The sequence below is a fragment of the Arvicola amphibius genome, chromosome 9, assembly GCF_903992535.2.
Source record: "Arvicola amphibius chromosome 9, mArvAmp1.2, whole genome shotgun sequence".
Classification (NCBI taxonomy): Eukaryota; Metazoa; Chordata; class Mammalia; order Rodentia; family Cricetidae; genus Arvicola; species Arvicola amphibius.
In genome coordinates this window covers 13,109,540-13,131,099 of record NC_052055.2, presented here as the reverse complement: position 1 = coordinate 13,131,099, position 21,560 = coordinate 13,109,540, and the positions used below count along the sequence as shown (strand labels likewise).

General features: G+C 37.0%; 1 protein-coding gene across 4 annotated transcripts in view; it reads left to right on the top strand.

Moving 5' to 3' along the window:
• Window positions 1–20,829, top strand: part of Trps1 (transcriptional repressor GATA binding 1) — a 208,219-nt gene extending 187,390 nt beyond the window's left edge. For all 4 annotated transcript variants that reach the window (XM_042055701.1, XM_038343056.1, XM_038343055.1 and 1 more), the window contains 2 exons: window positions 15,265–15,387; window positions 18,459–20,829. In XM_042055701.1, the coding sequence (XP_041911635.1) occupies window positions 15,265–15,387; window positions 18,459–19,520 (1,185 nt within the window). In that variant the 3' untranslated portion in view covers window positions 19,521–20,829. The remainder of the gene's footprint in view (window positions 1–15,264; window positions 15,388–18,458) is intronic.
• Window positions 20,830–21,560: the final 731 nt, after the last annotated feature.

Genomic DNA, 21,560 nt, shown 5'->3' with positions numbered 1-21,560 from the left:
CTATATTAGTGATTTATAATAAAGAAATAATAAAGATCTTGTCTCCACTGTATGTTATAATGACTCAAAATTTTTGATTTGGTGGGAAGCTATGCCTTTTCCTGTCTTTTTCTAAAAGAGTAAGAAAATCCCCTGCTTACAGATTTAAATATCAAGACTTAAGCTGTAAGTTTATAACTGTCCTGGCTGCTACTTTTGCAAGCCAAGAAGATTTCAACAGGTAATAAACATTCGAAGAAATAAAGGGGTGGAGAGGGCTCTGCATTGGTTGCTAAGGAAAATCTAAATCAACTGAGAAGGCAGGTGAGGGAAACCAGTGTTTATGATGAGGTTGAAGTGCATACTAATTGTAGTTCTAGGACAAAATTGCACCAATAGCATCATGTTAAAAATTACACTTCAGGAAAGCAAACACATCTAAAACTTGAAACTTTGAACTCAAAAATGTGTTTCCAAGATACTGATTTTAGTTAACTTTATGAACTTTAACTCAATGGAAAAAGGAATTCTCAACAAATATTAAAGACATTTATTATATTTTATTATGAAATTGTTTTTCAGATTGTAAAAGCAAAGTCTCTCAGCTAATAGTCGAGATTTTATTACCGTACTAGCTTACATAGAAAAATAAAGAAATGGATTTGTTTTCAGAAGTCTATTTTAAATGAAAATCTTTTTTAAGAATTTGTTTGGAATATTAATTTCAAATCTATATGACTGACTTTTAATAATTGTAACTCAAACTACAGAGTCTACATTCTCTATACAAATTTTTCCCTAATGTTGTTCTGAAGTCTAAATAAGCCAGTAGATATACCCTTGTAAACTATGTGTTTATATGCACATGAAGATGAGTCCGAAAACAAGGTCTTCTGTAGACTGTCATTCTGTGTATGACATACCCATGCCATGCTGTATATGCAGCAAAGACAGTATTGGTGACAGACAGTGATTATTTTAAAATAACCCTAACCCTATTCAGGGTGAAAGAATTCTAGAATCATGATCTTTAAACAGCTACTCTGAGCAAAACAGACATTGCTTGCTTTTAAGGTTTAAAGAGAAAAGTAGGTAACAATTATCCTTAGGAATCTAGGAACAGGGTAGTCTGACTTCTTTTTTTTCCTTCAAATGTTTCTACCTCTTGTGAAAAGCACAGTGCTCATGGGATATTGCACAGTGATGGAACTATCTACATCACCAAACAGATAAAAAGATATTAATTTAATAAAAGTGTAATTGAAATAAAGAATAACTTTCATATATACTTTTCATTCTCTGCTACAATTTATTACTTGAGGGCTATTTTGAATTACAGGCCAAGTTGCTATGTAAAGCCAAAGTAGAAAAATTATACTTAAATACAACCACCTCTACAAGATTAAACTTGGATACTGAATTGAGTAGGGATAGAAGTCAGAACTATTCGAAACTTATTTTCCTTCTTGAGAATGTGCTTTGTAACATTAAAAGAGTTCTGAGTAAAACCAAAATTCAGATTAAGTTGAATTACTTATTTAAATACTACATTAAATATTATTTTCATTTGTTATTTTTATGATAAAAAGCTCCTACCACAGCTCCACATTTTGTGCCATACCAAACCTAGAGAATTATTAGGAAACTGTCCACCTTTCTCCTGGATTATGTTGGATTTTCAAACGCAACATCTTGGACTCACTGACTGAACATAGCACATTGAAGGATGGGCACACGACCATGCCTACTTGTACTGAGAGATTGGAAGATCAGAACATTCCAGATGTGTCTTTTCCATTTCAGCAATCAAACCTCTTTATAATAATAGACACAATTTGTGGAGATAATTTCAAATCCATTCTACATCATGTCTTTAACTAGTCAAATGTTCATAATTGCCCAAGTGTCTTCCTTGTGTTTTAAAATGACATGTTTAGATAGGAACTCACATTTTTCTTCCATATGTGATCCCTCTCTTCCCCCACTGTTACCAAGCAGTACATACTTGCTTTAGTAAATCCTGACTGTTTCATCCTATAAACAAAACAAAACAAAGCCCTCAAGTTCAAGGCAGACTAGTCCAGCTGCTCACAACGCCATACCTTATAACAAATCTATTAAAGGGGTCAGTTCCTAGAAAGGGTCAAGTTAATGATATAAGTGGGATAATTTGCTCATTTTCTGAAATTTGTAAAACGAGGCACATAAAAGCCCTCTGTTAAGTTGACTAACTAGCCAAACCTCTGTTAATTATTTTCCTCTTTAAAATTTTGACTATTTTTCTTTAAGAAATGCTTCACCCATTTTTTTTTAAAATGTGATTTACTTCAGATTTTAACCTACTACCAATCAGTTTATGCTGATTAATTTTTACTTCCTTCTTTGAGGTAAATTTAAAGGAAGATTGTCATTTCTTCCTTTACATTGCCATACACACACACACACACACACACACACACACACACACACACACACACACGAGTATACTAAATTTGGCTGTATATTAAACTTAAGTAAAGTTTTCTGCTTAAACTCATATGCATATTTATATATTTTCAAATTGAAAGAAATCTTAAATATTAGGTAGAATAAAAGGACGGCTTAAGCCATTTTAAAATCAGCAAGTGTACAGCTGTATGGAGCATAGCATGTTACAAATATTATTGATGTTATGCAAATGAGTTCCTCATGACATGTCTACTGGTGTAATATGAACCACTTAGTCTCACATTCTACCCTTAGATTCTTCATATCACTTATCACCTAAGAGGCATTTTATATTCTATCTTAGAAATCATCTTCTACATTTGGAAAGAAACAGAGCTTAATTTTTTATCTGTATATTAAGGGTAAGGACATTGACTTTTAGATATTTTAGGCATATTAAAATAGAAGGCTTTCAATCCAGATTTTAAAAGTCTATATAGGCATATAGATATTGATTTAACTGTGTGTTTGCATGTGTATTGTCAAGCATGAATACTGATCAGATTACAAGCAATATAAATTTATAATTTCACTTAAAATTAATTATTTTACAAGTTTTTTCTAGGTACGAATCTATACAAATATAAGCTAATCGACTTTTTGTTTCCTATGAGTTAAATATTCATTTTTACGTTTTCTGTGTATACCCTATGTACCATCATTATATGAAAGAAATTTTCTATAACTGTTTATGAATAACATAGCAGGCATAAATTGATGTGATCCAATATTATAAAAAATTACAGAAGGCATTGATTCTTTCCATAAATTTCTAAATTTCTTAATAATAAATGTATATCTTTCTGGGCATGGTGGTGCACGCCTTTAATACCAGCCGTTGGGAAGGAGAGGTAGGTGGATCTTAGTGAGTTTAAAGTTAGCTTTGTTAGTCTACACAGTGAGTTCCAGGACAGCAAGGAGATCCTGTCTAAAATTGAACAGACAAACAAAATGAAATATATATCTTTGATAGGCTCATGGGTCTCATCAAAGTGAATTTATTACCAAAATGGTTTTATGCATTGAAATCCTTAAGATCTTTTGAAATACAGTGAAAAAAGCAGGAAAGGGAAATAGAGACCCTGTAGGAGAAATTAAAATTGGCATGGTAAAATATGAATATATTTTAAAGTATGAAATTAGTAATTAGTAATTGTAAACCTTTTTAAAGTAGTGACTTCTACAAAGAAATCTTAGGTCACCATCATTACAGATTTTCTTACTATAAAAGTAAATATAAGTGAATTTGTTTCCTTCGTAAATCTGCATATGCAAATCCACAATAGCCATAGTTATTGAGCTATAGCCTCTTGTCAAAAACTAATCAGCTATGCAAATATAATTTAAATCTCTTTCTTAAAATAGTTATTATCTTCTGATGTGAAAAGAGAAATAAATGTTCGACACTAAGAATTGTACTCATGGATCAGTCTCTCATACATAGTTAAGTGTATGGTATTTGGTTTTGCATGTGAGTTGAGAGTACACCGTAACCTACAAATAAGATGAATTGGTGATAAAATGGGGGATTCATAATAGCATTGTATGCATTGCTCCCCACTTACTAAAGTAGGTCATCCTTAATCTGGAGTAATGTACACGTTCTTAAGTTCCCTACCATGCTCTTTTACATCTTTTATATACAAATTTAAGTTATATCATGAGTTATTAAATAGTCTTGGGTGGTTATGCTTATTTTTAACTCTTTAAAAAGCCCATAAGACCGCTTAAGATGCACAGTGGTATGACAGTTCCACATAAAATATGATGTTGTCTTAACGAGAATAAAATCAAGCCTTGCCATTTCACTCCAAGCTTGCTCTGAACGTGTTTCAATGGAGAGCCTTGTTTATTGCAGCATATGTACATGTATGTTTACAATATGCACATATGTTCAGGCGCGCGTGTCAACATGTGGAATTTTCATTCACTTTGTAAATTCTCTAGAGACTTGTGCCAACATGACCTCTTCTGATCGCACAGAGTGTGTACTGCGAGTAAGGCACAGAATTTTTTGTTTTGAATTTCAGCAAAGTGAAACTGAGTGTAAATCTGACTTTGGCCTTCAACATAATTGAGGCAATTTGTGTTTCATGAAAAAGCCACACTTGAAATATGATTCTTCCGCTCACGCCATTTTTCCTTGGGTACATGGGCACACACATGTTTTAAAGGGATAACTGAAAGTCAGCAATGTCTGTTCTGATAAGGTCTGTTCAACTAAGTTGTCAGGAGTGGGATGTGTCTATTGGACGCAAAGCTACACTAATATGAATGTTACAGTTGGTCCATTGCTCAGACTCCCCCAGGCCCCTAAGTGCAACTTCCAGATGCAAATTAGGTCCCTGTACTCTGTCTCTTCCTCGAAATGCCCAGAATGTAAAGCTGTTTGGTGTTTTAGAGCAATTTAATAAAAATTTAATAAAAAGTTGGCTAGAGTCTGTCTTTTGGCATTTCAAAATCACTAACCAAGAGAAGAATCTCATATGACAAATAATTTTGATTTATATGTAGTTAATATTTTAAATATAGAATGCTCAAATTCATCATAAATAAGCTATTATTTGCTCTTTTAATTTTTATGTTTGTATTGGACTTTACATCTCAGCTTCTCTATGAACCCTTTTATTCCAAATATTTTTATTTCTAGCACGTGGTGATTTTTTTCTATTCTTTTTGAAGTTCAGTTTTTCTTCACAGGGGGCAAACATGTGTCTAATGGGGAGATTACTTGGAGAAATGGTTGGTAATTCCTAGTTACAGCTTATTTAAGTCTTCTGCAGATACTATGGGCAGTTTAGTGGTGTCTATCCAGAGAAAACTGATCCTTACAGAAAAATATATAAGCATGACAGGTGGAAATAAAGTTTTCAAAAAGTTACTGTATTCTATTTTCAGAGCCCTTTTTATGAAATAGACATCACTCAGCTGGAATTGTGTGTCTGAATTTGCACTGGGCTTGGTTACAGATATTATGCCTGATGTAGAGAATGTCAACGTTGGAGAGGATTTGAACTGTTCCTCTTGGTACCGATGACTGAGTGGTCATCTTGAGAGTCCTTGGTGCAATGAATAGTTTTTGTTGTGGTCTGTGCGAAACATAAATATATGTGTGTGGTATACCACACACACACACACACACACACACACACACACACACACTTATCAAAGCGAAGACAATCACTGCTTTCTTCTTGAGCAGCTGCAGCCAGCCGACTAATGGATGTGCAAAACCAGAGAGGGACAGTATAAGGTATGTGTTCGTTTTTACAGATGGGACTGCAGACAAGTTGGTAATTGAAAAGGAAGCAGTGTACGTGAGGTATTTGATGGGGGAGGGGTAGTCTAGTATAGGACCTCTGTGTGTAATTTACTGGGACAGTTATGGAAGAAGCGGTGTCCCCCATGAAAGATTTCAGTTATTACAAAATATGTCATTATCGCTAAGGAAATTCCAAGTAGTCTTTTTAAAAATTGTGTTATTAAACCTTTATGAATCAGCTTCGAAGTCCCTGTCTGCACAGTGCTTTGATAACCGAGTTTTCTGCTGATGTTCTGTTTACCTGTAGTCATCACTGAGTTCCCAATAAAGACAGGACTTCTGTCTGAAGGATGACATCATATACCAGGTGCCCACATCAGCCATCTGAATCATTTCTTTTAATAACTACCGCTGCATGTGTCCTTAAGAAATATAAGGCTGCATAAAAATGAGATAATACTTTAAAATAGCTTAAAGATTCAAAATCTGAGTGAAATTCAGCATCATTTTCCTACTTGTAGATAACACACATATGTACACACACATACATATACACACTCGTGTTTTTAAAGCTCACATTTTGAACTAAATATCTGAGAAACTGTATTGTGTATTTGATACCAGAATTTCATCATGGACACAAATATAGTGTTTAAATATCACTGTGAATATTTCTGACCTCTTATATACTTAATGCTTACATTCCCTCAGGGAGGTTGTGTGTGTGTGTTTCCGTGTGTGTGTATGTGTGTGTGTATGTTTGTGAGTGTCTGTGTGTGTCTGTGTGTGTTGAAGGTGTTTCTCTTATTGTCTTAAATGAATAAAAACAATAGTTACCATCTTGGGATAAGAGGAATAATGCTTTTTTAAATATATTTTTGTATCATATCCTCTAGACTTGAGAAACTGCAAAGTATTTATAGTAGAGGATATTTCCTCTTCGATTATATGGAAAGTATCTGATTTAAGAAATCTATAAATGTATGCTCCATTGATAGACAGAAATCATAAACATGTAGACACTAATGGAATAAGTAATGAAAATTAATATTTTCTAATCATTTGTATAGGGAAATTTGGTAAAAAATAATAAACTGTCCTTCTGAATTGGGATAGTCCATGGTCTTTTATACTAATGTTGTCTAATACTGGGAGAGGTTTGTGCCTGGAAACATACAAATGTGTAAAGGAAAGCTAATAAATTGGTACCTGATGTGTTTGGTTATCCAACATGTCAAAATACCAGGATCACCTTTTCTGTCTCCTCTCTAGCCAAGTTGTGTCCAAAAGCAGAGATCCTAGTTTGTAGTATCCTTTGCAGGTGGTAGGCATTACAAGGGTCTGTCACTTGTGCCTCCAACTTTTCTTGCCAGAAGCTCAGTTCAGATACTTTTTCTCGGGGGGGGGGGGGGCGGTACATTAGGATAAAAAAAATCATGGTTGCATCCACCCCAGGTCTCCATCTCTGTCCTACATGAAGTCTGTTCCTCTTTTCTGTCAACGCCAGAGAACCTTGTTGCAGTATCTGATCAAATACGAGTCATTTCTTTGGTTACCCCAAACTTATATCATTTCTTGGCTGCAATGGGAAGATGAGGTAAAAGTTCTTCAAAGCCCTTCTATGGTGAAATGCTTTTGATATGATTTCCTCAAGTCTCTTCCATAGTAATAAGACCAAAAACTCAATCGGGCACTATGTTCTGAAGTAAGGCTTTTCTTACTTTTTTTCTGTGAATATTAATTAATACTTCCAAAGTATGGCTTAGCCCCACCTTTTGCTTCCTTAAAGTGGGTGGAAGACTAATAATATGTACCTCATAAGATCACTTTGAATGTTCAGGTGAGATGAAGTCTGTAGTGTATTATCTTACACATATTAGGTGCACAATGGTGAATACTAAGAAAGAGATTAAAAGTAGTCAAAATAGCCTGTATCAGATAATTATTTAAAAATATTCTGTGGAAACTGATTGTGTCCTTTTTTGTCTAGACTTTGAGACCAGGATGATTTTATATATATATATATATATATATATATATATATATATATATATATACACATACATATATATATAGTGTGTGTGTGGTGTATGTGGGTGTGTAGGTTCACAATGAACATTTGAACATGTTCACTCCAGGGTATATGCGCATGTTGAAGCCAGGAGTCAACAGTGAGTATGTTACTTAGTGGTTCTCCAAGTTGGTTTTGGAAACAGGCTCTTTCATTGAAGCAGGGCCTTACCAATTCTTGTAAGCTGATCAGCCAGGGAACTTCAAGGGTCCAACTTCCCTTGATTGCACAGTGTTGGGACTCTAGATGTCCACTCCTGCATCTGGCTTTTTAAGAAGGTGATGTGAATCTGAACTCAGGTTTTCACATTTGTATGGCAAGCACTGCTTTGAAATCAGTATTCTTTTTGATCGTATATAAGGTGAAGAACTATTGTAAGTCCTTTGTCTCATTAAAAAAGGAATAATACATAATTATTCACATCAAACCTAAATTAAAATAACATATGATAATTATTACCCCTTGAATCTAGGATACTTTGAATTCTGCATACTCAGGGCATTCATCTTGTAAGGAGCAGCCTTTTGACCATACTGAAGTTATTTGCAAAGTCTTTTGCATGCCTATTTACTTCCCGTGAACAATATGATAAAGTTTTTAAGAATGTATAATTTCCAATAATGTTAGAAGCCGTTTAAGCACCATATATGCATAAATAACTGTCTTGGGGACAGTAGCTCTTCATGGGCTAGTTATTATCATCATCTGGATAACTAATGTAAGAAAAATTATTGAAGCTCTTTCTTCTTTTAAAATCGCAGCCATCAGTGTTTGGGTAGATCTACAGGACAAGCTGTGGTTTGTTTCCCCATATAAATTTTGGGAAGATGAAATCGTTGTATTATAAACTGCATCTGGTGTGGTGCTCTGTCACTGAGATTTTATATTGCAAATCAGTCTCATGATGAATGTGCTTATAAACTATATTGCATAAATAAAATATTCAATAAGTTAGCCGAATCAATCCATATTTTCTCAGGCAGTTATTTTATTAGAAGGTGCTAAATTTTTCGCTAGCCCCTCCCCAAAGCCTTTTCTTTTATAGATATTTTTCTTTCAGTGTCAAATTCTGTCACTGACACTGGCGCAAAGGCCCCTGGGAAACAACTGTCCGGCGACTGGAGCTGAAGGAAAGGTGAAAACAGTTTTGTGGTTGCAGAAATGTCAGCATAGAAAAACTTCAGTAGGTCTTTTGGCAATAATGGCTTTCACGTGCAATGAAAGACGACAGTGCAGACATAAATTTTCAACCATATTTTTAGCTGTCCAAATTCATACTTGCTGTGGCAGCAGAGTGTTATTACAGAAGCTGCATGGGCCAGAAGTCTAAAGAGCTGGCCTTTCCCTACTCCCATTCTGTGGCAGGATTCGTAAGTATTGTGAATAGCTCGTTTGCCAAATGGAAGGTATGTCAGAGAATGGTGATGTCAACTTCAGATCTGTGAAGTACTTCTTGACTCTATGCAATGGACTTCTCAAATACTCATGTTGGAAGGCTGTCTGGGTAGTTAATGGGCAGCATGTTAGAAAATCCCCATTTTCTACTGTCTTGGTGTTGGGGTCACCTATTTCATATTAGAGCTAATGTTTTGGCACTTTCACAATGGCTGGACCACTGCAGTGGGTGTCATGGCAAAACATCTTATGTACGGTGTGTGATGAGCAGAATGTGAATTTCCTCGAGTTCCAGAGCAGGGGTTCTGTTCCTGGCATATCTCTTCAGTTTCTACGTGTGTCTGCTATCATCGCTGATACACTGTCTGTCACTTGAAGAAGCAGGGTAAACAGGTTTTTTTTCTTCTTTCCAAGCTCTGAAATAGGTGATGGTAGAGCGGGTGCTTAGCTGAACTTTATAGAGTCCCTTTGGTTTTTTTGGCGAGAAATCTGAGGATAGCAAAGGCTGTTTGAAAGCAGACGTAGTCATGTTGGACAGTCCCTTCCAACTGATTCTTCATAATTTTATTTGGAACAAAAGTCATCCAGAATATCGGTGACTGTTTCTTTCTCTTGGCAGAATTTTTGCCCTATTCTCATTAAATTACTGGCTAGCCTGCTCTTTTGGAATAATTCTGGTTGTTACTCTAAAGCTGATCACTGCAAGTCATCCACTGTTCTTATCAGTCTTTATTCTGGTGTTCTATTTGATCTTGTACAATAAGACACTTCTATTTCTAGAGAAGATGAATGCAAGTATAGCATTCTGTGTATTGTTGTGGTAAATGAAAGTAATTAGGCCTAAGAATAATATTCAGAATGTGTTCAATAATTGTTAAATCTATATAATATGGCTTTGCTAGGTGCACATTATTAAGTTGTAGTTAGTCCAACCCATTGGCAGATAATGATAGGATATTCTTACTAATGGGCCATAAAAAATATTGACTTGTTTCTGAAATCCTATACTATCACATTTTTTCAAAGGTGAACCAATAGACAATCTTCTATTGATTAGAACATTTTTATACCCTAAAATAGTTGTGCTTATGGGAAATACTTTGAAAACCTTTCCATTTAATTTGTTCTCAGTACTCATGAATGGTCTCGGCACGTCAGCTGTGTGTCCACTGGAAAATCTGCAAGATTCCAGGCCATGGGAAACTGTGTATTGCTTAGCCCCCTGCTTGTAGCACTGTGCCAGGCACAAGCTGGACACTCAATAATTATTCCCAGAAGTGAATTGAATTAAACTTACCACTAAAATTTTATTACTGCAAAATTGAACCAGAAGGTTCTATCGTAGCCATCTGTGTATTTCCTTAAAATGAAATTTGCAAAGAATTTCTGATATAATCAAATAAACACAGAAAATATTTAAAGAGTTAAAAAATATTTGAGGCACATCCAGACTCACAGCATGTATATCAAATTTCAGATTGATTCAATTTAAAATGGCTAAGATATAAAACCATAAAAAATGTGAGTAAATACTCTCCCTATCAATGCTTGTTATATAATTACATGGTCCCAGAATGGTTCTTATTCATAGAAAACTATTATAAAATATCATTCTTGCAAAAATGTCTTTGCCAGTGGAGACCTTTAATATCTTAGAGATGAAGTCGTGTCTCTGAATGCTAAGCCACTTGAATAAATAATTCAATCAAATTTTCCATTCATTTATCAGGTAAATTCAGATCGTCTTAATAATGAAACATGAAAACCCTAAAATTTTTGTTACTGGGTGATTCTCAAATAATAAAATAAAGTAAGCAATAAAAGCAGCAGAAACAATTTAGGTAATTTTTCCCCCTTGTGTCGTATCTGGATATTTGGCCACACGTGTGCCAAATCTTAGCACAGAAAGATCCACCGCTTACTGCGGAAGGCAGGCCCTGAACAAGCAAAGCTTGGTCGCATATTTTGTAAACCACTTACTGTAATGACACTCCTACAGTGGTTTGGTGTGAACTTAAAGACTAAATATGTTTCTCTTCCTGGAGTTGTTGACTATGTATGCTGGGTTCTTCTGTAGAAGTTGATAGCTGAGTTGACTTTCTGTAGGTTTGTGATTGGAGGACGAGCTCCCAACTCGGTAGCATCCCGTAAACTCAGTAGAGGCAGAAGATACACTGGGACTGAGACTACCTCTCCTGTGTATGTCTTTAAGTCCTTAGCTTTCCTTCATTCCGAGAGAAGAGATTAGTACTAAACACATCCCTCTGGAAGGGCAGGTCGTGTAATCTACTAGCTACTATGCCTATCATTTCCTCCGCAGCACTGCCCTTGCTCCAGACCTGTAATTCTCCACTCTCCAGCACAGGGTCAAAGCAGTACGTGTTATTACTATCGCTTAAGAATAGCTTGTAGGAAATGGCGAAACTTGTGATTTAAACCACACATGGACGTGTAGAACCATAAGTAATGTATGGCTATGTATAATAATGGAGAGTTTGGGCTTTGGCCTTGCCTGACCTAGGAGCTCCAGCATCTACCATAAACTGGAATCACTACTTCCCAGAGCTAAGTGTGGAAAACAAGACTAGATAGCATATTATTTTCTTGATTTTATTTTTCAGAACATAATTGATTGTTTCTTTCACATAAAGTCTGAAGGAAGTGTTTATTTTTTTTGAAAAAAAAATGTAAATATTAATGGTGAAAATAATACCAAGTAATAATTTTTCCAGCACTATGCATGGTGTCTACCATTTAAAATATTCAATGACTGTTGAAAGACATAGTTTCTCTTCTTAAGAAGCTCACTGTAAAGGAGAAAACATAAACTATCTAAATTCTAGGCATGCAGGGCAGACTTGGAATCATTCATGGAGATTTTCCTTGGGTAGGGCAAAGCTTGTTTTCGAAGTGAGGCAGAGAGGTTTCACCTACCCTTCTTCCGTAGCAGGCTGCTTTCGGCTCCAGAATGAAGCCAGGGGATGCATATCTCAAGGAAATATCTTCCTGGGTCCACTCATGCTTCTTCTCGTCAGTGTGGTGCCTTTGAGAGAGGAGGGTTTGTGGTTTCTAAGCTTGCAACCTTTTCTACCTTCTCTGCCGCTTTAAGAAGTTTCAGTGCCCCCAAGATAGGGTTCTGCAAGAGTTTCCGAAGTGCTAAGTTTGTGGAGATGAGAGTTAACATTTGATGTGTGAAATATTTCTCACCTCCCTCCCACTCTCCACCCAAACACAAGCAGGCTCCTATTGAATTGGAGGTGTGAACACCTAGATTTTCCACTCTGACTCAGCTTTCCATTCTCACAATTGACTAGATATAGACAAGGGAAGACAAGTAAAATTGATGACACATAACTGGATACGGTCAGCCTGGCTTGTATGCTCCAGCGTGACATTTAAGGTAATGAAAACAAAACTCAGGATTTTTCTCATAAACACATAGCCACAATCAAATTCCTTTGACCAGGAGCTAGCCTCACCGAGCATTGGCTGGTCATGTTATTTCATCACTGCCATGTTTGAATAGCATCTGTTTTATACTCTGGACACACTGATTCTCTCATCGGCGTACAACTTACACTGTAAAGCAAGGGGAAGTTTCAGCACTGGGAGTTTATGTAGCATTTCCCAGAGAAGCTCTTGGTAAATGACAAAAACAGGTTTAAATATTCATTGTCTCGCTCTCAGTCTGACTTGGAACCTCCGCAGCATCTCAGATTTTGAGTTTGAGAATTTGAAGTAGACCTGATGGATTTAAAATGAGAGATGGTTTATCCTGAAGCCTTTATTGAACTGCGTGTAATGCCTAAGGAAACGTATACCTATGGAAACCAATGCCGTAATTCCAGGATTCCCCCCTCCCAATAAAGGGCAAGAGAATTTGGCATCAAATTGTGCAAGGATTGAAATGTTCACTGAAACAAGAATTACGCCCACTTTAGCATGCCGTGTCAGGCACTCAGGGCATAAGGAAAGGCAAGCAAGCTGTAGTGAATCATTTCACATTCAAAACGGAGCGACCTCAGCCATATCTGTGGGTTGATTTCCATACGGACATTCACACAGATTATGTGGCTCAAGTTGGGGTTGTTGTTTTACCATTAAGTTACTTAGATCTGGGGGAATGACCGTATGGCAAGACGAAACTGAAAAGTTATCGGTGCATATCTAACCAACCTCGTAAGCTTACTTCGGATGAATAGTGTCGGGATTGTTTGACGAGGGCAACTTAGAATTGCTTGTTGGTTCTTGGGAGGCAGCAGGTTCTCTGCTTCAGCGACAGACCCCATTTGGGATCCCCAGACCTCCTGACTCCAGTGTTTGATGTGCTTGCTATTGTGGGGCTTTGGAAACTCACATTGCCTTCCTGGCTCTGTGCGTGGCTCAGGGAAGACAGGAGAGGGGAACTGGAAATTATCTTTGGGAAAATCTAGCTTTTATTACATCACCTAAAGTGGCACAAACTGCTCGGCTAATGAAATCGTGTTCTTGGTTTAAAAGGGCAATTGTTAGCCTGACTTTTGTGCTCACTGAAAACATTCCCCCAATCTTGTTAAGTTATTGCTCTCATTTTGGATTTTTATAGCTGTGCAGCTTAGCAGCCCTCATTTCTTTACGTTTCATTCATTTTCCTTGTATTGATGATTAATGGAGGATGTCGAATGTTCGAGTGAGCAGGCATCAGCCATTGCAAGATCATAATTAGTTTAGCTGACGAGGGCCTCTGATAGCACTTGCATCTGGATGGAAAAATTACCCTATAGGGAGCTGGCTGCTCACCAGGTCTTTTTAGTGATAGATTGGGAAACACCCGATGAATCAAATGCCCTTTCAATGCCAAGAAAGTGTTCCAGTCTCGAAGCCAAAATTATGTCTACAGAAAGCTTTCCATTTGAAATGTATCAGAGTACAATTATAACCATTGTATTTTTTTGGCAGGCATACCACTCCTCTACAGTATAGACTCTAGTTAAATAAATGGCCTAAATTTTATGAATCCCTGAAATTTTGACTTATGGTGTTTGTAATATTTAATTTATAATAAAATTAGGCTGCAGTAAGACTTTTTCCACTCCGTATCTCGCATGCCTATTTTATCATTAAAAGCTTTGCTTCCTAGCAAAAAGGAGAACTGAGCCACGATGTGAGCATTTTTTTTTTTTTGCAAGAGTATTCCATTTCCTATCTGTTCCTATTTATGCCTACACACAGCCTGACTTTTGTTTAAATGAGAAGTTCAGAAGAACCACTGCTTGGTCGCAGAAAAGCAACCAACAGTACTAATTAGCAACTTTTAAATATTCTGAGCTAATCTCTGAATTTGGTGATTGTGCAATTCAGACCTCTAAAATCAACATTGTATTCAACAAAGCCTCTGGGTTTCAAACTTTAAGGTCAGATTAAATAAAGAAGCAGGGACGAGACTGTGTTGTGGAACTTTATTAGACCCTCCTAAGGGTTTGCGTTAGCAATCCTAAACTTCTAGGCAGCGGTATCTAAAGCGCCTCTTGGCTTTGGAGAATAGAAAGGGTTCTCTTTCTGATTTCAAGACCGCCAAGGGACATACCAGAATGAGCTGTCTTAGTACTTTTGTTGTATGAATGTCATGCAAAAAAAGCACGAAATCTGGCTTAGTGTAAAATGGCTTCCATGATGAATTGTTTTAACCAGCATTTGAAGGCTTGGGTAGCATATTCCAAATGATTTTAAGCATATTGCCATGTGCTGTCTCTTTTGCTTTTGTTTTGACACTTTTAAAAGGTATGCTTTAGGGTTGAGCATTTAGGAGCCATCATTAAAGGCATGCAACCCAAAGTTCAAAAAGTTAAAGGTGTTTCTGTGAAAAGCCTTTGGTGTTCCACACACCTCATCCATCACTGTAGGGTTAATTATAATGAAAATCAGGGGTGCCTATTAAACACAATTGAACCTGACCTCATTATGGGCAGTGTGGTTTTAGACTGTCATTGTTGCTAGTCTAAAGACAAAACTCCTGGGTTGATTTGGTCTAACTCCCCAGATCATGTGACTCACCTCTGACCTTGGATTTTTTTTCCCCCTCCTGTTTCAGAGGCGAAGAGGCTCTGGTGTTTTTTGTGCCAATTGCCTGACCACAAAGACCTCTCTATGGCGAAAGAATGCAAATGGCGGATATGTGTGCAATGCATGTGGGCTCTACCAGAAACTTCACTCGGTAAGAACACACCCAGCCCTTCAAGAAATGCTTACATCAGAGGACAGGCCTTGCTCGTGGTTGATCTGTCCTCTTCAGTGGTTTGTGTTGTCTATTTTTGCAGGGTTGTGTAATTCAGTCATTTTGGGTATCTATATGATTTATTATAAAAGGGGCTTAGATGTTATGTGGAGATACATTTGAAATAATTGTTAATGATTATGAATCTGATTTAGAAGAGGAAAACAATTGTGCTGGGCACTTCACAAAACAGACAGTTGAACTAATTCATGGTTAACCAAATTGGCTGGAATTAATTGAGGTAGAAAGAGAAACCTCAAAAGTTACAAACAGATGTTAAAGAGAGAAGTAGAAGCATTCTGGATAGTCACTTTCCAGTTGACCTTCTGGAATTTAAAGAGCCATTTTGGCTGTTGGGGAGCTGACCAAGCACTGGCACGGGACATGCCACATGAATCCGATGAGGTCCTAAGTGACAGGCCCAGCAGCATAGCAGAAGGGACGCTCTGTGTCTACAGTCTTCAGCTATCTTTGGCTCCTGGGCGTTATTTGAATTAATTTTATTCAGACTTTTACCTTTCACTCTGTAATAGAATGTAAGCTGACAGAGTCCTCCATCTAAGCAGGAATTCTTAAGTTTCTGAAGTTTAGACATTCTGTTTGCTGACAAGGCCTGACTTTAAAGCAGCCACATCCCACTTAGGAAGTAGAAATACTTTTCCCTGTGCCTGTGTGCATTTTCCTGGCACTTTCCCGGGGCCCTTAGCACAGGCCGGGGAAAGATGTGAACTGCAGGGAATACAATTTTGAGACAAAACGTGGACACCGAAAACACTTTTTAAAGACATGCCCACTGCCAGCGATTGGTGCTAATTGCAGATACTGTGAGGTCCTTCGTCATTAGCATGGGGCTGGTAGAAAGACCCGCACTACCCCTTTACATAGTGTTTAACCCTCACCATTTAAGCACAGCAACAAGCCTCTGTTTAATGAGAGTTGACACTAATGGTTTTAATTGAACTTTGGCCAATCAACAGGCCAAGAATTAATTAAATTGCTGCTCAGCCAGATTATGATAATTTAACCACTGTGAAATAAACCAAATTTTTCTAAAACTCATTTTAATATTCAGCTCTCCAGAGGCAAGATGGTCTCAGCTTTGAGGTTTTTTTTTTTCCCCAATTCACCATAAATGAAAATAGAAAAAAAAAAAGTATTTTAACACAAAAAAGAGAACAATCATAAAATTTTAAGAATTGATTCAATTCCAAGTTTCTTTGTAGTATATAGACTAAATACTGTGTATTCTTTTGATACAAACTGATGTCCTTATAAACGTGGACTTTCTCTACAACATAAATGTTTGTGGCATATCCAGCCCAGATAGAACTTTCATTCTGAAACTAAAAATTGAGTCACAGTAACAAGTATGTTGTTTCTCTTTCCTCCAATCTACCTAGTAACAGAAGAAAGAGTCTCTCAATGTTTCTTATTTGTAATGTATTAATATTGAAAACATTCCCTTTTGTATTGAAGTTTGTATATCTTAGGAATAATTCACAAATTATATATTTATATATACAGAAATTATCAATTATATTTTTGGAAAAATCAGAATATTTGAACATTCTCCTAGAATTTAGTCTATAGATATACATTGAATTATTATCCTTCCTCATTTTAGAATTAGAGCCCTTTAATTTTTTATTATAGTCTTATCTGCAAATTCTAGTCGCATACTATAAACACCTGTTGAACATGTGCATGAGCACCATCCATACGATGCCTACGCTGAATAAAAATGTGAGCCGAGCAGAAGTCGACATTCATGCCGGGCGGTGGTGGCGCACGCCTTTAATCCCAGCACTCGGGAGGCAGAGGCAGACGGATCTCTGTGAGTTCGAGGCCATCCTGGTCTACAAGAGCTAGTTCCAGGACAGGCTCCAAAAAGCCACAGAGAAACCCTGTCTCTAAAAACCAAAAAAAAGAAGAAGTCGACATTCATTTTGAGTATTATAAAATGACATGTCAGATATTTGTACCAAAGCTGCAAAGGAAGGTAGATTTTCAACACACAGCTAATGCTTCACCTGTAAACTTGTAATGAATATATAGAGGATCATTCAAACAGAAGCATCTGATAAAGGCCAAATATCCCATGTGGTGATTACCTGACTTTTTCTTTATAGTTCTGATAACAATCTGTCTTTGATTCTGTATGCTCTGATATTCATATATTATGATATATTAATTTCATATATCTACTTTTGCAATTCTTTAAAAGATGTATCAGTCCACTGAAAACATCATGGCCCGCTACCAGAGGCTGGCTGCGTAGCTGACAGCAACAGAAACTGATTTTTCTCACGGTTGTGGAGGCTGGGCGTGCCAGCTTGATTAGAGTCTGGTGGGGGCTGTTTCCTACTTAGTGAACTTCATTGCTGTATCTCCATGTTCTGAGGAGAGCTCACCTCTTCTTCTATTTTAGAGTCTCATTGGACTAAGTCTATACCTTTTTGGCCTTGTTAAATTTTAATTTCCCCTTAAAGAGACAATTGTAGAGATGATCATATTAGATCTGCAATATAAGAACTGAGCCAGGGAAGAAACATGGTTAGTATCTAGTGTATAGCAATGCACCCGTTTCTTGTGTTTTTCATTACTTCTAATACATGGTCCCAAATTGCTTTTTTGACATATTTGTATGTCACTTAGGAGCTTGTTATATTTTTTAAAAAATCATTTCTTCAAGCGATTTCTTTTTCCTCACAATTTTCTCATCAGTGGTGAAAGCCCTCAAATCTACTGAATCTCAAAAAACTACATTCAAGCAATTTGTGTTTTCTGTTCCCTACTCTGCCCCTTCAAAGATGGACATTATTTAGTGAGGTTAAAACACTACATTTTGGTGACTTCCTCTGATCCTGCTTGGAGTAAAAAGAAGAGAATGAGTGAGCCCATAGCATAAAAGCTTTGAACTTAAAGCGTGCTTTATACTTGGGAAGAATTTTAAATGCATCGAATGTATTTTTCAATGTTTCTCTTTTATGTATTGTGTGTACTCTCTACAGACGCCCAGGCCTCTCAACATCATTAAACAGAACAACGGGGAGCAGATTATTAGAAGACGAACGAGAAAGCGCCTTAACCCGGAGGCCCTTCAGGCTGAGCAGCTCAACAAGCAGCAAAGGGGAAGTGGGGAGGAGCAGGTCAATGGAAGCCCGTTGGAGAGGAGGTCTGAAGATCACTTAAACGAAAGCCACCAGAGAGAGATTCCACTTCCAAGCCTAAGCAAATATGAAGCCCAGGGTTCATTGACTAAAAGCCATTCTGCTCAGCAGCCAGTCCTGGTCAGCCAAACCCTGGATATTCACAAAAGGATGCAGCCTTTGCACATTCAGATCAAGAGTCCTCAGGAAAGTACTGGAGATCCAGGAAACAGTTCGTCTGTGTCTGAAGGGAAAGGAAGTTCTGAGAGAGGCAGTCCCATAGAAAAATACATGAGACCTGCGAAACACCCCAACTATTCTCCGCCAGGCAGCCCTATTGAAAAGTACCAGTACCCACTTTTTGGACTTCCTTTTGTACATAATGACTTCCAGAGTGAAGCTGATTGGCTGCGGTTCTGGAGTAAATATAAGCTCTCCGTTCCTGGGAATCCACACTACTTGAGTCACGTGCCTGGCTTACCAAATCCTTGCCAAAACTATGTGCCTTATCCCACCTTCAATCTGCCTCCTCATTTTTCAGCTGTTGGATCAGACAATGACATTCCTCTTGATTTGGCGATCAAGCATTCCAGACCTGGGCCAACTGCAAATGGTGCCTCCAAGGAGAAAACAAAGGCGCCACCAAATGTAAAAAGTGAAGGTCCCTTGAATGTAGTTAAAACGGAGAAAGTTGACAGAAGCACTCAAGACGAACTTTCAACAAAATGTGCGCACTGTGGCATTGTCTTTCTGGATGAAGTGATGTACGCTTTGCATATGAGTTGCCATGGTGACAGTGGACCTTTCCAGTGCAGCATATGCCAGCATCTTTGCACGGACAAATATGACTTCACAACACATATCCAGAGAGGCCTGCATAGGAACAATGCACAAGCGGAAAAAAATGGAAAACCTAAAGAGTAAAACCTTAGCACTTAGCACAATTAAATAGAAATAGGTTTTCTTGATGGGAATTCAATAGCTTGTAATGTCTTATGAAGACCTATTAAAAACACTTCATAGAGCCTGCCTTATCCAACATGAAATTCCCTCTTTTTTTTTTATATTTCTTTCTTTTGATGAGTAGGTTACCAAGATTTTAAAATGAAACATATGGTCAGTGAGAAATATTGGAAAATGATAAACATAAATTTTTTTTAAAAAAGCTAGTAAGTCAAAAATATCTTGCCTAATGTATACTGGGGAATCTCTTTACAAAAGCCCATCAAATTATAGATAATTTGTTGATAAAGATACAAATATTGTCGAGAATTTTAAAGCGTTTACATACTATTGTATGAAAGCAGTAATAGGCTGGCTACTGGCCCATTCCATTCAAAAGTCTGTAAAAAGGTTGCCTAAATTTAAAGACATCATGAAGTCCCAGACAGATGAGGAGGAAGAAAATGCATCTCCAGGGCAATGGAAAGAAAATAGAATCCTCTCAAATTAGTCTCCTCTCATTGGCCATGTTTCAGATTTACACCTCGAAATGTGAACTGTGTTTAGGCTTGTTGAGAGAGCAGTACGAATTGTGACAGTTGGTGGCACAATGTTTTTTTGGCCAGCCCTGCCTGTACATACACATACACACCCCTCTTTGATATTTTTTTGTCCTTTAGATGTTCCAGTACTTGGTAGTCATTTTGTTTGCAGTTTAGACTCATTTTGTCCAAATATATCCATTCTTAAAAACAATGTCCTCAATGCTTATGTAGTAATTTTATTTTAGCCACGTATTTCTTTCTTGTTTATGATGAACTGGTTTGGATTTTTTTGAAGCCTCCTGTTGGTCACTAATCTCACTTGGCACATCGTAACTAAAGAAATCCCTCTCACTTCGAAAGACTAGATGAATAGAAATGTCAGGCCATGGGTTGAATTTGTTCAGAACACATGGTATTTCTCTACAAGGTAACCTGCTGTATTTATTTATTTTCTTTTGGTTAAATATAATTTCCAAACTTTGAGGTCAGGCAGCATGCAAGGTTACGTTACCACAGACTGACAGTTGGTGTATGTACCAATCAATCCCTTCATTAGATTTATACAGGTTTAGTTAAGTAGCATTAAATAGGATTCTTAGAAATATGTCTTCATAGTACTTTTAATACTTAAGGCTTTGTAAAAAAAAATTTAAAAAAAGAAACAAACTATCCATGAAGGGAGAGCTCCTCAGCATAACTGCTCAGGGAAATAGGGCTAAATAATTGAACATTAAATAATTGGTTTAAGGTGCTGTTAGTCGAGCCTCAATGCTTGCTACAAGGATGTATGTACAAGGACTGACTTTAATAATTTGCATTATATCGTCCCAACCAGTAGTTTCTTTTTTGCCACGGAGATGTAGAAGATATTACAAGCTACTGGATGCACTGTCAGATTAACTTATTTCATTAAAGAAGTTGGGAGAACAAATAGGAAAAAAAACTTATTTTTCTAGTAAATATTAATGTATTACATTTCAAATAATGGTGCCTGACATATTGAATAATTATTTTCTACAGTGTACGTATGCAACAAAGATATTCCATCATGCATTAGAGTCAGTTCTGGCTCTGCCTAGCTGTTTACATTTGCAAATGTAGCAAACCAGGTTATGAAGCAAACTATTTCTATTGCAGTAGGTATCTTTAGTGTGTGTGTATGTGTGTGTGTGTGTGCGCGCGCATGTGTGCGTGTGTGTGCATTCAAGTTGGAAACGGTAACATGAAACAAAGGAAGTTCTCAGTGTAATGGTGTGGAAAACAAGAAGGAAATGAAAATATTTTTATGCCTACTTAGGATACAAGGGTAGCACTATTCATTCCAAGTACTTTTTTTTTTTTAATTTTAAGCTCTTAACTCCCCTTGTTATGCTTAAGATGATAAACATATATCCTCTTTTTATTGCTTTGTCTATGTTTCAGACGAAACATTTTGGAGATCATTTTGAGAAGTGTTGCTGGAATCTGCAGCACCAAT